This window comes from Phoenix dactylifera, chromosome 11, assembly GCF_051530095.1.
Source record: "Phoenix dactylifera cultivar Ajwa chromosome 11, Ajwa_hap1_PhDact_Kaust_v1.1, whole genome shotgun sequence".
Classification (NCBI taxonomy): Eukaryota; Viridiplantae; Streptophyta; class Magnoliopsida; order Arecales; family Arecaceae; genus Phoenix; species Phoenix dactylifera.
The window spans coordinates 21,828,091-21,843,546 of record NC_143200.1 but is presented as its reverse complement, the minus strand read 5'-3'; the positions used below and the strand labels follow the sequence as shown (position 1 = coordinate 21,843,546).

The 15,456-nt window shown below is 41.6% G+C and overlaps 3 protein-coding genes across 3 annotated transcripts; 1 reads left to right on the top strand and 2 right to left on the bottom strand.

Annotated features, from left to right (window-relative positions):
* Positions 1-292: 292 nt before the first annotated feature.
* On the bottom strand, positions 293-4,536 carry LOC103715880 (NOI-like protein). The gene is made up of 4 exons (XM_017844655.5): positions 4,450-4,536; positions 1,524-2,090; positions 1,111-1,314; positions 293-1,018 (listed from the first exon to the last, which is right to left on the bottom strand). Exons 2-4 carry the CDS (start codon positions 2,052-2,054, stop codon positions 983-985), a joined length of 771 nt encoding a protein of 256 aa, XP_017700144.4. The 5' UTR covers positions 2,055-2,090; positions 4,450-4,536; the 3' UTR covers positions 293-982.
* Positions 4,537-8,783: 4,247 nt separating this feature from the next.
* Positions 8,784-9,215, top strand: LOC149751650 (wall-associated receptor kinase-like 15). The gene has a single exon (XM_089926403.1). The coding sequence runs from the start codon at positions 8,784-8,786 to the stop codon at positions 9,213-9,215; it is 432 nt and encodes a 143-aa protein (XP_089782529.1).
* A 3,844-nt stretch (positions 9,216-13,059) lies between these two features.
* LOC103715872 (ethylene-responsive transcription factor 3-like) lies at positions 13,060-14,274 on the bottom strand. Its single transcript, XM_039118044.3, has one exon. It carries the CDS (start codon positions 14,055-14,057, stop codon positions 13,392-13,394), a length of 666 nt encoding a protein of 221 aa, XP_038973972.1. The 5' UTR covers positions 14,058-14,274; the 3' UTR covers positions 13,060-13,391.
* Positions 14,275-15,456: the final 1,182 nt, after the last annotated feature.

The window sequence follows — 15,456 nt, the reverse complement described above, 5'->3', positions numbered from 1 at the left end:
AATCAGTAAATGTACTGACGGCGTTTAAATCGGGATGCCATCGCTCGTGGGGCCATTCGTCGCTGCGAGGAGGCGTGGAGCCCCGCGACTCGGGTCCAAGCTGGAGTGGTAGAATATTTGACTCGAGGTCCCACGAACCTAGTCAGCAAAATATATATATATATATATATATACACACACATATATTGATCAATATTTTAAAATATAATATTATATTATTTTATATTTTAATTATGAATTATAGTAAGTTCGGCTATGGCTTAGTTGATATTTGAATCGGTCCGTTCTCTCCTTTTTTTTTTTAATCAAATTAAATTTAAACTAGCTCAACCAATTTTGAATTAATTTTTAAATATAAACATTTTGAATTAAGTCGAACTCGAACTTTTAACTACTCGATTCGGTTCGATTGTACCTTTATGATCTACTGCTAAATATTAATTAAATTTACGCACGCCCGCCTAGTGTTGAAGATTTTTTTTTTTTGCATACTTTTTATTAATTTTTTTCTTACTTTCCAAAATTTGTTACGATGATTTCCTTAGTTATCCTGCACCGGTGGGAAGGATGCAGAGGCACAATCAGAACATTTCGTTTTACGCTATACCCTTTTTGAAAGACTACTTGAATTTTGCTAGCTGAATTACAATCCACAATAAAGTTAAAATGAGCCGAAATAGTTTCTTACAACAGTAATGCTAGAAAGGCATGTAGGTTTTTTTTCTTTCTTAGGATACCTTCCGTGATGATGCTAGTTCTGATAAATCAAAAAGAGTCAGTTGAAGACAGATGGGGAGAAAAACTTATTCATCTATTCTTCATCTTCCTCTAAGTGGATGCTGTACGTCCTCTTGTTTGAAAATGATCTCAAATCAAGGTTTATGATCACTATATCACACAAACTTCAATCAGTAAATACTGCAGTAAGAGTACACCGTAAAACTCAGATGAGAAGCTTGCACACCCTTGCAGTTGATGATCATCATTCTGCAGCAGTAGGAAATAGGCAGCAACACATCTGCAGAAGGATAACAAAGATGAGATGAAGAAACGTACAAGAAACCACATGTAATTTGGAAATTTTGGTCAATATCTCCTAAAATCAGATACCTTTGATTTTGACGAAGCATGACTGTAGTTCTTCTGCGCTGCTGGATAGGTTATTAGCTTAGCTGGAAGTGTCGGCAATGGAGTTGAAGCCATCCGCTTCTCTTCCTTAACTCTGTTAAATATGACCGTAAAACTCTCGGCTGATTTGGGATCTGTCTCATCCCAAGAACCAAATCTCGGCACCGATGGGGCCTTATGTTGTTGCTGTAAAAATAGAGCACAGTAAAGTTAGCTAAATGATTTGAGCTGCTGCATATAGATTATGCAGAACGAAGCATCATGTTTGCATGAAATTAAAACTCAAGCATTTTATACCTTTTAACAATCCATAATTTTCTCTTTCTTTCAAAATAATCTCAAGTTGCAGCAACAAGTCATAAAGTTATAGAAATGACACACAACTGTTTACTTACAGCCTCGCCTTCTCTAGAGTTTCCGTTTTTTGCTGTAGCATGATGCAGCGATGATGGTGAAAAGCCATGGCTACCTTCAGCTGAGTCCTTAGTTGACATGCGACGATGCCGAGGTTGTAGAAGTGAGTTACTAGTGTAGCTCTTACCACTGCTGGACTTCGAGACACTGCTTCCACGGTTCCTGCTGCTCTGTGTACCCATATTAACTCTCTGAAAAGTAGATCTTTGGTGCAGCGGCGCTTCCATGTATCCCTGAAATTCACCATCTTCCCTGCTGCGATGCTTCTTGCGATGTTGTTTCACCCCACGATAATCGCTAGGTGTATCATTATGGTGTTTTTCACTACGTTGATTATCTTGAGCATATGTCGCAGGATTGTAAAAAGCTTGTGGATTTTCTTCAGGATCATTTGGGTTAAAAATCTTTGATCCGCCACCTTTGTCTCTGCGCGCCGTCTCAAAACATGTAGTATATGGAATGTTTTCACTATCCCAATTTCCAAACTTTGGTACATGAGAATGGCTAGCCATTTGAAGCTTTGAACTTCGAAAATAAGTCAGCTAAGCCTACCATGAAAGGATGAAAGGAATTTACAATGAGAAATTACGTGCTAATTTTGCATGACAGAAAAATACAGTGTTGCAGTCAGTGCACTATGTACAGAAATCACAATTAACTGAGGTTGGGAGGAGAAACTTGGATATTAATAAATAGAAAGAAATGATGGAATCATGTGACTGCTAAAGAGTAATTACTAAAGCTTCCATGTAGTGCATATTAACTTTTTGAATGTTAACGATATGAAAGGCAAGCAATCAAATTAGAGATCATGCGGATTATAATAAAACAGTCGATGTGAGAAACCAACTTCTGTGGGCAAGAATTTCTCAAGAAACTTCTTTGGGCAGGCATTGGCTAGCTGAGGCAGCTTTGATATTCCTATGACATAGCTTGACCAAATCCCAATTGATTTGGTTAATTTACAACGGGGGCTTAAATTTTACACATCTGGCTTCTGGTTTTCAGGCATTTTGAAGAATAAGGATGGCGAACAGTTGGGAATATCAGTTTGGATGGCTACCATTCATTTCACTCTAGACGAATCAGTTTGGATGGCTACCGTTCAGTTTGGAATAAGTTCTGATTTCTGGAGATCTCTCTAGACGAATCAATATCCGCATCTAATTATCTTCCATGCAATAACACATCTTTTCTAAATCTTGGCATCTATTTATGCGGCATCCTCCGAAACTTCTTTCTTGAGATCTCTTTAATGAAATAATCTACATCTGATGTACATTTAGAAAAAGAAAAAATAAAAAAGGCAACGAAGCTGAAGCATGCATAACAACCATATTTAGGGACTGTACAATCAACCCCCATATTCTTGTTGTAAGCTAATGCCTGATGCTAATCAACAATCCATACAATCAATGCTAACCATGGTTTTTCTATGCTTAATTTGTGAGGACCCGTGTGGACGTGTATTTAATCCCACATCAGTTATTCGCTGGATAGATCTTGAGTACTTATATAGAATCAAGAAACCCAGATAATACCTTTCAGCCAGCCATATTGAATGAGGTTCTGGGTTATTACATAATTAGACATTTGAACTTCCAAAAGTTTGCCACATACGCAGTTATCCTGACCAGACAAACAATCCAGCTCAAAAAGCATTATTTGATCAAAGCTACCATGGTCCACAATAATACACTGTTCTTCCCAGTGGATTTCAAGTTTGATATGGCACAAGGGACAGAAGGAAGACCCAAAGCATGTTCAAAAATGAACATCGTTTATTGATTCTACATGCTTCTCAGTCTAGCAACCAGAAGACGTGTACCAACCAAAGTAACTAGAAAGGGGGAAATTTGGCCTTGTAGCCATGCCGGACAAGGTGTTCCCCATCTTTACCAAAGGCAAACAGCCCCCATGTTATTGACCTCTATACATGTTCAGTTTTCAAAACAAATAGTTTGGAACTTTTTTTCGGCTGATTAAGATTTCGCTCAAGCATTTATTTGTACCTTTTTTGTGATTCATGATTTTTTTTTTTGAATTGACATGTCTAGAATATCCGAAACATGAAGATTAAACAGCATTCTTTTTTATCATTAAAGATAAAAATGACAAGTAGCTTGAATTAAGAAAAAAGAAAAAAGCCTAGAATACAGACCAATGAGTATGACACTTGTTCCATTGGCTGTAAGCTTTCTGTTGTCATAAAGCTACATGCCCATCTTGTTAACAAAAGATTAGGCATAGCAAACTACCTAAATTATAACTAACCAAAAACCATTGAAACATACCACAGAGTTTACTTATAAAAAATTACAAAACAGAACTAGGCAAGAAAATATGCAAGTTGAGACATACTCATTGTAATGATTTAAATAAAAAGGATAATAACTAGGTTGCTGGATTGTACGAAAGTACTGCATGTAATGATCAACAAGATGCTACACGTTTTCATGGCAATAAACAATAAATTGCATCTGTATTTTTAAATGAAACTCCATCGCCCCCGAAACACACAAATAACCCGATATAAAACAGAGAAGCAGATTGCTTGCCACAAAGCATGACTTTCATTGTCGATGTCTCAAAATGTGAAAATCAGAGATATAAACACATAATTAATCAAGCGAAACCAAGATGCCAAAATCAAACAACAAAAAACACATCAAAATTTCATATCAAAATCACTTTGCCAAACCATAGTAATAATAAATAAGAAAACAGCCAAGGAAGTAAAAACAGCCCAGCCGAAGAATAACCAACTTCCTTTGCATGCTAAGAATAAAAACCCTGAACTAACAGGGAAAAATAAAAAAAGATGCCGTCAAAATGACCTAATCAATCAAATGGCAAAGCAAGATAACAAGAGACGGGAAACGGAAGCCAAAGAGAAGTTCTACTCACAGCCATGGTGATCCCAAAGAGCAGGTGTTTCAGGGACGCAGAGACTGGAAGAGGAAGAAAGGCCTTGCGGCCCTTTTAAATGGGCTACCATAAGGGTGGCATTCGATGGTTTTTATGTCTACTAGAAAGGTGACGTGCGGAGAGCGAACTAACGAGGCAGCAACCACCAACTTGGCTCGCGCGAACAAGTACCCTTCTCCTCATTCTCCTCCTCCTCCTGTATAAAATCTGATCTATTTATTAAATAAATTTAAAAATTATATCTTAATTCAAGCTATTTACTAAACAAGTAATTCGATGCGGTCCATATAAATTATTTATTAAACAAGTCAAATCAAATTAAATGATTTAAATAAATTTGAAGAGGCCAAGAGATCGAATTAAATAAGCCAGAAATAGATTAAATAGATTTCAAATAGATTAAACAGTTTTAAACCGACTAAATGGATTAGATAATGATCCGACGACCTAGTTACTAAACAAGTTAAACGGGTTAAAAATCTAAACTTAAACACAATGTATTTAATAAATAGGTCTAGATGAATTGATTTGTTTATGACCAAAAACTCATTTATATCCAACCCAAACTTGTTTAGAGCTTTGCGTATAGGATTGGCAAATCGAATCATAAATTCCATCTTTACTGTATCCTCTTGTTTTTGCCTTTTTGATTTTTGTCAATATCTTGTTAATGTTATCGTCCATTTCGTAATACACTGGGACCTGACCGGAATATCTTATACGCCTCCTCCTCGACGGCTCTCTGGTTGTTTTGAGTCACGTTGGTTTTAACCATAATACGCACACGAAGCTTATTAATCAATGGTTAGACTCCTAATTAGTCGTGTCCTCTTTGTTCCAGCCAGGTGTTGCTGCCGGCTAAGGCTATTAATTTTCTACGTTGGAGTTGTCATCGGGATTTATTATATGATGCTTTGTTGAATGAAGATTTTGTTTGTGTGCGGATCTTTGGCCTATGTTTTGTGATTAATTGTCTCCAAATTCTGGAAAGGGAGTCTCGTGTCTCATGTCAAAGATTGAGGTAGAGCTATTGATCAGAGACTAAACGCTCCAAAATAGTAATTGCAATTGTGCAATTGACTAAAATTTGATGCTTGGCGAGACGAGAGGAGGTGTGGGCTTTATCATCAGAGATCACTACTCCAGGTTTGTGGCGGTTGGCGGTCGATGGATCTTCGACACATTTATCATTGAAGCGGAGTTGTGGGTGGCATGAGAGGGCCTTTCGTACGCGAGGCGCGCTCTGGGTGCGGAGTGCATCCACCTGGAGGGCAACTCAATCTCTGTGATCGAGAGGATCTGCGGGCGACCCTCCGAGTCGATAGGCAAGCCTTGTCCCTTGACATACAGCAGATAGCAGGGGTTGTGGCTCCTTCAGGGTCACACATGCGATCAGAAGGTTAACACAACTACTGACTGGGTGGCCTCCTATGTGGCGCATCACTCGAAAGATTTTCTTTGGATGAACCAAGCAGATGTTTGCTGCACGCGTAGCCCAGTTTTTTTTTTCTGATTTTCTTAATTGTACTCACATATATTTGGTGTGAAGAGCCGGTGTACTAAAAAAAAAAAAAAAACATTCCTTTATGATCTTAGGACCAAGAAATTTGGGTTTAATCTCATCCTCGCTCTAATGCCTGACTGGACTTTTGATTGTCCTAATTCTATACATGCCAACTAGCTTGGAAAGCCCTTTCTCTGTTTATACCTTACAATTGTATGTGAGCCTCAGTGTACCCGGAAAATAAATTTAAAAAGACTGTGGGAAATAGAGCAATAAATAGCAAGTTGCATAGTTCCAAGGAGTTCAACTATCCACTGACCTAATTAAATAAATGAAGCCTTCTCTTACAACCTCAAATTAAATAAATATTTGGCAAAAAAATGGATAATCATGAAATATTGGCCTTCTTTTTGATGAGGAAAGTGAAGTAGATAGAGGACTTGATGTTTAAACATGGTTGTTTGTTTCTTGTATGGTTATAGGCATGATAACATCCTATCTTCTGAAAACTAGCTCATATGCTTTGGCCAATCCAATTGAATAAGAAGTGGGAGTTCAATTTCTTGCTCCTTGAGAGCAAGGATGTGCATAGATGATCCGGATCCTATTGATATTGATAACTAAGAAACATTACGTCTAAAAGAAAAGATTGCAACAAAAGAATATGAATTTGATACTGATTCTAAAGTTCCAAAGAGAAATTCTGCTGAGAAGGTCCTCACCTTCTTTTTTTTTTCAGAGAAAAAGGAGGGAGATCAATCCAATACTCGAGAATGTATACTCCCATCCCCTCCTATACAGTCCTAGTCTTAACACATCAATCAGAGTCCGAGTATAAGATATCACAAAACTGTATGGAAATGGAAGCGAAAATAATGCACCATTTAAAACTCAAATCCCAAACCTCAAATTGCCAAATGGAGAGATATGACCATTGAGGCAACTTCCAATTTATAAAGACGATCGTCAATTGCAATGACATTTCCATCAGTAACTGATGAATTTTTTTCTGTTTTGATTTCCGTGATGTCTTTCATCTCCTACTCCTACATTCTGTGAACTATACAAACTCGTACTAATGGCTTCTTGCTTTTTACTGAATCATAGCCACTCCATCTCTTTAGTCTTTTATTGATAGGAATGATGCTGTCTATCCCTCTATTCCTCGTCTAATTTCTTATCCTATGTGGCAATAGGAGATTGATACAATTACATAATAGATAGGCGTCTCATTATGTTAAGTTCGTGTCTGTGCTCGATGAGGCATCGACTGCCATGTGGAAAGCAGAGAAAGGAGGGACAATCCAGAAGGCACAAATAATGGCTCTGCTTTCCTATTGGACATCCGGTATGAATGGAGATCTTGGTCTAGATTAGCAGAAATCCAGCTTGTTACTTGTCAGGACTCGAAAAAGATCTTTATAAAACATATCGTATACGAGTCATTAATGTTAAATTTACTTGTACATATAAAATAGGTAATTCTAGTATGGTGTTCCATGAAATTACTCCCTCAGTTGAGGATAGGATGGCCTCTCCCAGAACCCTCACCCCTGCTTTGATACTTGAAACCGTTGTACCCTGCTACTCAAAATAAGGGTGTAAATTTCCGCAACGAACATTTTCAGGAGACTTAAAAAAATTTTGAATCTAGAAATATGGTTCTTAAGGACAACGGAGTCACAGCTTAACTTACGCTTGCAAAGGTTATAAAAACTATACTATTTAAGATTACAGTGTAATCAATTGAAGGTTGAGAGCATTTTACTAATGCTCTTATCCCCACATTGACCTTCGGTAAATTGATTCAAATTCTTAATCCAAGCAACCTAGGGCGTGTTTGGTTCTCGATTGGAATCGGAATTGGAATGAAAATGAATTGAAATAGAAACCGGAATGGCCATATGCCTCTGTGTTTGATTTATAATCAGAATTCAAATTGGAATGAAATTTGAATGCTAAGAAAGACTGGGGATTGCGCTTTGTAGGCTTAGGACATTCCCATTCCTCTGGAATTGAAATAGAAATGAAACTCCCTCCAACCAAATGGTTGAAACAGGAGTCACTCATTCTCATTTCCATTCCAGAATCCAATTCGCTTCAACCAAACATTTCTCTGGTGTTAACACTTAACACAGAGCTAAGGCTATAATAACCCAGAATTTTTTGGGCTCGTGGGCCGTCCTGGAGTGGCCAGGCCCAGCCCGCCCGTGACCAACCCAGTCCCATGGCCTTGTCAGCCGACCTGAAGGGCCAAGCTTAGCCCGACAGTTAGGGCTGGAAGTGGGCCGGGCCGGGTCGGGCCAAACCCCTACCCGAGCCCGGCCCGAATTTTTTTTTCGGGCTTCGGGCCGGGCCGGGGCCCGAAAAATTTTTAAGGAACAAGGCCCGAGCCCAGCCCGAGCCCGGCCCGAGCCCGGCCCGAGCCCATTTGGGCCGGCCCAGTTGGGCCCTAACCTGGGCCGGCCCGTTTGGGCCGGCCCGTTTTGACATAGAACCCTAAATCCGGACCTGATGGGCCCCCCGGTACTTACACATGGTACCTTGTCTTCCAATAAGAGAAAGTCGTCGAGCTTATTAGGTAAAGCAACTGACATCCCAATTACTATTGCATTAAATTTGCAACAAGTAAAAGGAAAAAAATAAAAAATAAATCTCTCCCATCCATTCAGCTGTTCGCACATTAAAAGCCCTTCCGCCCATCAATCCATTTCAAGTTCTTAAGTCCACTCTTCTCCCCTTCCTCCTCCTCCTCCTCCTCCTGTGTCTCCGCCCCCAATTCTCCCAACCGTCTAACCCCAACCCACAAATGGCGAAGCCCCTCCTCCTTCCCACATTGCTCCTCTTCCTCGTGTACTCCTCTTGTTTGGCCGGCGCCAAGGTGTGCCCCTCGTGCGGCTCCACCGCCGTGCCATACCCTCTGAGCACGGCGGAGGGCTGCGGGGACCCCCTGTACAAGATCCGATGCGATAATACGACGCGTTCCCTCTTCTTCGACGCCCTCAACGGCTCCTCCTACTCCATCACGTCCATCCACCCCTCCATCCAGTGCCTCGTCATCCGCCCCGCCCCCTTCGCCTCCGCCTCTGCCTGCGTCACCACGGACCTCCACTCCCAGGGCATCATGCTCAACAGCTCCCTCCCCTTCAACGTCTATCTTGGACCCTTGGTTGTGAAGGAGCGGAGGGAGAAGAGGAGGCCGAACATGAGTTTCTGGTCCTGCTGTGCGTCGAGGGTGTGAAGCGGAGAGAAGAGGACACGCCGGAGAGAGTGGGGGTGGGGGGAAAGGGGGTGTATGAGTATGAGGCGTGAATTCGGGCCGTGAATTTGGGCTTGGTTCAGGCTGTCATTGGGCTCGGGCTTGATCCGAGCCAGGGCCGGGCCAATGGGAAACCCGAGCCCGGCCCGAAATAAAATTGGGCTTAAGTTTGCAGCCCGAGCCCGGCCCGAAATTCATTGGGTCGAGCCCATAGCCCGGCCCGCAGGCGGCCCAGCCCGATGGGCTTCGGGCCGGCCCGAGCCCACTTCCAGCCCTACCGACAGTGCACAGTGGCACGACCCAAGCGGAGAAAGACTCTGATCGGAGTTTTCTTCCTCTCCTAATTCTGGCAGAATCGGAGACTCGCTAAGAGCAATCCGAGTTCGACTCGAACTCTAGGATTATGCTTATTTAATTTTCCTCCTCCTTTGAGTTCCACCATCGGAATCGCCAAGGACTGCCACCGATATAAACGATCCTTCTCTGAGTCTCCTCGATTCATTGCCAGAAAGAGTCGCCAGAGCACCTCGTTGGACTGAGGTAATTACCCAACGCCTCCTTCTCTTTCTTTTTCTAGTTTTAGAGTTGTTGCCACGTTGATTTGAGCCAACAAATCGCCAGGATTTGATCCGAAATAGGACCCTACTTTGGCTTCTTCTTCTGAGTTTCACCGTCGTCGGCCGCTGAAATAGGCCAACCTTTGCCACCTTCCAAGAGCTCTGAGATCATATGGCCGTCGGTCAGCGGATCGACCATGATCTTGGCCGAGATTGATGTGGATCATCCCATATTTCTTTCATAGTCTTCTTCCTCCTTCCTTGCGCCGGCCAACCACTATCGCTGGCGATGCTACGATCAAAAAACCACCCTTGGCCACTGCCACCAGAGCTCGACCCCCTTGGGCTGCCACCCCCTGACTCAAAGAAGAGGGAGAAACTGGCTCTCCCTTGTTTTAGGGAAGATGAAGACAATTTCTCTCTTCTTTCTCTCTCCTCTCTCCTCTCTCCTCTCTCCTCCTCTCTCCTTACTCTTTCTTGTTTCTCTCTCTGCTTGAATTATCTCTCTCTAGGAGCGTAAAGGCATCTCTGGGGGACTTTTGGTCAGCTCTGGTGAAAGGCCTTGGTCTATAGTCGTCGGGCGGCGTGCCAGCCCCCCACCACTGCACTTACTGAGTTTGTTTGAATTTTATCATCATCAATCTTGATTGAGCTATCTATACTTTAGCCTGACTTTTGAATTGACTTATTAGACTAACCAGATCTGATCAATCCAAGCACCCAGATGTTACTACTTGGTTGACCCCATTAAAGAGTCCTAGACCAGTGTCGCTGCAACCACTCGCGCACTAGCCTTACCCCGACCATTGCCGAACACTGTTAGACTCTATCATCATTAGTTTTTATTGTGTTACTTATATTATGGTTTTTCTCGTTTCATGATTTGACTAATTTGATTGGCCAGAGCGAACCGACTCTACCTAGTTGACCCTATTCGTCTTGCATCCAGCTGTTATCAGCTACCATTGGACCCATAATTGATAACCCTAATCTATTATCCTTTTCTCGATTGGATATATGTTTCTTAATCAAATGGACTGAGTTATATTGTGCCAATCGATTCGAACAATTGGGCATTATCATCTAGTTGATCTCGTACATCTTTCTATACGAATCTATTTTTATAGTCAGTTTTGGTTTTGCATTGGTTGCAGTCATCCGGACTAAAAAAAAGTCCAACAAGATCTTATACTCTAATTTTTAAATTGAGGTAAGATCTTGACTCTTTAATTATTTTAATTTTCAATTAAGAAAGAATAGAGAATATGGATAATTCCAATATTAGAAATTTAAAATTAGGTAATACTAAATAATTGATTCATTAATATAGCGAGTGATTAATAAGGAATAAATTGGGATTATATTAAAATTAAATTGATTGGACATGTTAGCTATGGATTGGTAGCGTTGTAACTGCATTGGATTGCGATAGAAGTAAGAATCCCTATATATATGTTTATTGGTTTGTATTGCTGGATTTGCATTATGAGATTTGTATCGGTTTGGCATATGATAATATGCTTTTATATGATTTTCAGTACACATATATTTGTGGTTAGTATATGTATCAGAAGTTGAGAATATGATTATATGAACAAAGATATTTTGAATTTGAGAATAATTAATTGTATATGTGATAATTGAATTAATAAAAGTAACAAATAAATCAAACGGATAAGATATGGTTTGGACTAATCTTGTCATAGCGCTCATGGGCTGATACATAGAGAGCCTCCACAAGCTTATGCATGAAAAGCCACTATGAGTGGGATAGCCTCCACGGATTTACGCGTGAAATACCATTATGAGTAGGATAGCCTCTGCGGACTTATGCGTGGAAAGCTACCACGAGTGAGATAGCCATCATAGGCTATAACATGGTACGGTATCAGTCTTGATATTAATCTTAGACTAAGTCTTGGTATCAGTCTTGGATTAGGTTATAATCTTGTTTAGTTCAAAATCAAAAAAAAAAAATTGATAAAAAATTTAGAAATCAAACTAATAAGAAATGGACTACATGACTTAAAAAATTATTATTAAACAAATAATTTTATATATATATATTTGAAAAGATGATAATGAGAACTTATATGCAAGTAATATATGAGTTTTTCGACAATTGATACAATATCCAGTTATCTGATATTATTAATTGATTATTTTTTTATTACTTATGATGTAGTGAATTGTAATTTTTACTAGACTGTAAAGCTTACTGTAAAGCTTGCAAGTTGTATAGTATATGATTATGGTTGAGATCACAATAGAGGAAATGATTAAATAGCATCGCTGATACTAGTTGGATGATTAAAATTTTTAATTGGACCAACTTTGTTATTTGATATGAAATAAGATCATTGTTGATTGCGGATATAAAGGCATGCCGGACAACGGCATTGACAAAAGTGCAGAAATGAAATCTGCAAAGAACTAAAACCAACTACAAATGTCAAATGGCAGAAGAACAAAGAATAATCTGAAGATACCAGATAGCCAAAGATTAATCCGGACAGTCATATACCATCAATTTGTGATGATCTAAAGCCGCTAGTACCTTAGCATCGGCAACCAAACAAAAATACATAAGCCCAAGCAAAAGATGTTAGAATCTATAAGCTCCTAGATCTTGATAAACTAAGAGGATGTGCTCAACTTTAAAGTCCTTCAGTATTGAATCCGAATAGAAAGTTTGAATAATCGAATAAAATCTCAAACAGACCCTATAATTCCCACAGAACATGAGAACACCATGCTGCAACCAAATTAATCTCAATCACAATTTCCTGATTAAGTTCTGATCCACCTTTTCTAATCTACATTGGTATCAATTTCTTCAAAGCATAATATATAGGTTCTAGTGCAACCATAAATCCACAAGCAACATGTATCACTAAATTTGCCATTGGACCATTGATGTAGCTAATAGCTTGGATGTTACCCAAGCCAGAAAGAACATGAACTGGAATTTAGAACTAGCTCCAAAAAACACTCGATCATTCCCTTCCATGCCAAAAGTTTGATCTCCTCCCCCCCCACCCCGGGTAAGAATCTTTTGGCCGTTCTCTCTTCATCAGCTAATCCATCTCCCCACCCTCCAACCCCAGAAAGAGAGAGAGGAGAGAGAATGAAATGCACCAAACTTTGATGTTATGGGGATTTAAAAATCAAATTTTTATCTGACTGTATGAAATCTATGGAAAGAAACATGAGATCCAAAAGAACATATGTGAAAATTGATAAAAAAAAAAAAGAAGAAGGAAATCAACTTAGGTAGGTGTTTTAGTTTTCTTTCTCATTCATCAAATTAGACAGATATCCTTTTGTACAAAGAAAGCGGAAGAGAGGAGATCCGAGACAAACCACAGATCCAATCCGACACCATCCGATCTTGAAACCTATACCATCTAAATACCTTCCATTATCCAAAGCCAGGTCCCAACCCCCCATACAAAATGATCAGAGGGGGGAAAAAGGGGCAAAAAAAAAAAACAAAGATCGTAGGGAATGATGGGAAGAAGACAGAGAGAAGAAAAGGAACCGTCCTTTTTTTTTCTTTCCTTTCTTTTTTTTTGTCTCTTCTCGGCCGTGGAATCGAGCATCAGAGATGGAGCGCAGTCGCGTGGAAGTCATCGTCGTGGGGTGGGAGAAGGTTGAGATCGAACGGCAGCGGCTGGCGGTAGACGGAGGCGATGTCGCCGTCGTCGACGACGGAGGAGGAGGAGCCGCAGTCGCTGTGGCAGTCCTGGTCGCCGGAGAGGACGCGGGGTGGCGGCGGAGGGTTGGCAGACCGTCGGAGGTGGGAGGAGAACCGGAGGGGGACCGGCGGCGCCGACAGCCGGGGCCCACTGAAGGACTCCACGGTGCTGCTCAGGCTGCTGGAAGTCGGCCGCTGCGGCAGCGGGAGATCGGGAGGCGTGGCTGGATCATGGTGGCGGCGGCGGTGGAAGGGAAATCCGGCGGCGGCGGAGGAGGGGAAAGGATGCCCAGGGGGGAGAGGGGAGCCAGGACCGAGGGGGAAGTTGGTCTTGGCCTTGGGGCCGCGGAGGGCGCGGGCGGCGGCGTCGTAGGCACGGGCGGCGTCCTCGGCGGAGTCAAAGGTGCCGAGCCAGACGCGGGCCTTCTTCCAGGGGTCCCGGATCTCCGCCGCAAACCGCCCCCACGGCCGCTTTCTCACGCCGCGGAACCGCGTCTCCTTCGCCGATCCGGCGCCGGCCGCGACCGGCACCGCCATCGCCTTGGTCGCTGCCGCCCGCCCCTTCCGCATCGCCGATCGGGCTTCTAAGGACGGAAGCCGACACAGATGAGATAAGGGGGAGAGATTTGGGGGTGGGGATGGAGTCCGGTTCCCTCCCTCTCCTTTGAGGAATTATTAATATTAAGAGGAGATCAGGAGGAGTCTCGATCTCTCGCCATCTCTCTCGCGCTCGCGCCCCCACACGCCGATTTGATTGCTTTGTTCTACCACCCCTCATCTTTTCTTTTTCCCTTCCCTTCTTTTAAAAAATTGTCTTCGATATGTGGTCGCCTCAAATTGACGGAAACGTCCTCGGCCTGACTTTCATTTACCGCCAAAACGCTGGCCGCCCCACCCCCCTCCGACGGAAGCGTTAAGGGTACAAAAGGGCTCCCGGAATCGCGCCGTGGAGTCTCCGTCGGAGATGACGGAGGTTGGACCATGTGGACCGGCTGGCTCGGATGGAGCGGTGGGGAGTACAACTGGTCGTGCGTCCATGGATGCATGATGCAGTGCATAAGTTCTATGCACTACATCTACATACTTGTATGCATACATGAAATTAAGATAAACATAATCAGAAATGAAAAGCGACTCAGCATTTACGGGTTTTCAAATTTACCACCTTCTCCGCTGGTGTTTTTAGTAGAGAAAATTCAACTGTGTTATTGTGCTCCGTCATGTATATTTTGTCATAATAAAGGTGTGACGACTCAAACTTGGTTTCACTTGAACCCAAGCATTTCTTAATGTCTAATTTCCAACAACCTAAGATTGATTGTGATGATCATGGTGATTCATCATGAGTTGATGCAAGAACCTTTGAGGTAAAGTTTGATAAATTTATGACCTTGCATATTAAATATATATATCAAAGGGCCAACGAAGCAGCAGATTGAATAATTTTTTATATGGTTAGCCATTTTGGAGAAGCCCTTTGATTGGGAGAGAGAAAATTATCTGGTGCCTTCCGAAACTTATTATCTTTTAATTTTTTTAAGTTTATTCATACCATGATACATCCGTTTCAATAAAAAAAAAAAAGAAGGTAAATTTGCCATCAACTATATCATGTGATACTCTTGTGGTTATTTTCTTTGGTATTTGTGAGAAACAATGGTGGCACAAGCAATCATTCGAAAAGAATGAGGTGGGGGAAACACGTACTAAAATTGATTCTAGAATCCCCTCCATGAGAAGAACGATCTAACGGCTTAATACTTGTCCACACTGATGCAAACATAAGTTTGGAGGTTGGGAGGGTCGGTCTTGGGTTTTCAGACCCCATGGTAGTTTTGGTAGAGAAGAAGGGCAGGCAGGCCCCGGGCTTTGAAGCCATTTTGGTGGGTTATTAAATAAATTTCGCTGTCTACTGCATCGCAGGTGGGTGGGCATGTGATCATGATGATGAAAAATAATATTCTACCAT

Excerpts from the sequence above, each read along its gene's own strand:
- LOC103715880 (XM_017844655.5), bottom strand. The coding sequence starts at position 2,054 with ATGGCTAGCCATTCTCATGTACCAAAGTTTGGAAATTGGGATAGTGAA. Across the intron at positions 1,315-1,523 it reads ACTCTAGAGAAGGCGAGGCT|CAACAACATAAGGCCCCATC; the intron begins GTAAGTAAACAG and ends CTATTTTTACAG. Across the intron at positions 1,019-1,110 it reads ATGCTTCGTCAAAATCAAAG|ATGTGTTGCTGCCTATTTCC; the intron begins GTATCTGATTTT and ends ATCCTTCTGCAG.
- LOC149751650 (XM_089926403.1), top strand. The coding sequence starts at position 8,784 with ATGGCGAAGCCCCTCCTCCTTCCCACATTGCTCCTCTTCCTCGTGTAC.
- LOC103715872 (XM_039118044.3), bottom strand. The coding sequence starts at position 14,057 with ATGCGGAAGGGGCGGGCGGCAGCGACCAAGGCGATGGCGGTGCCGGTC.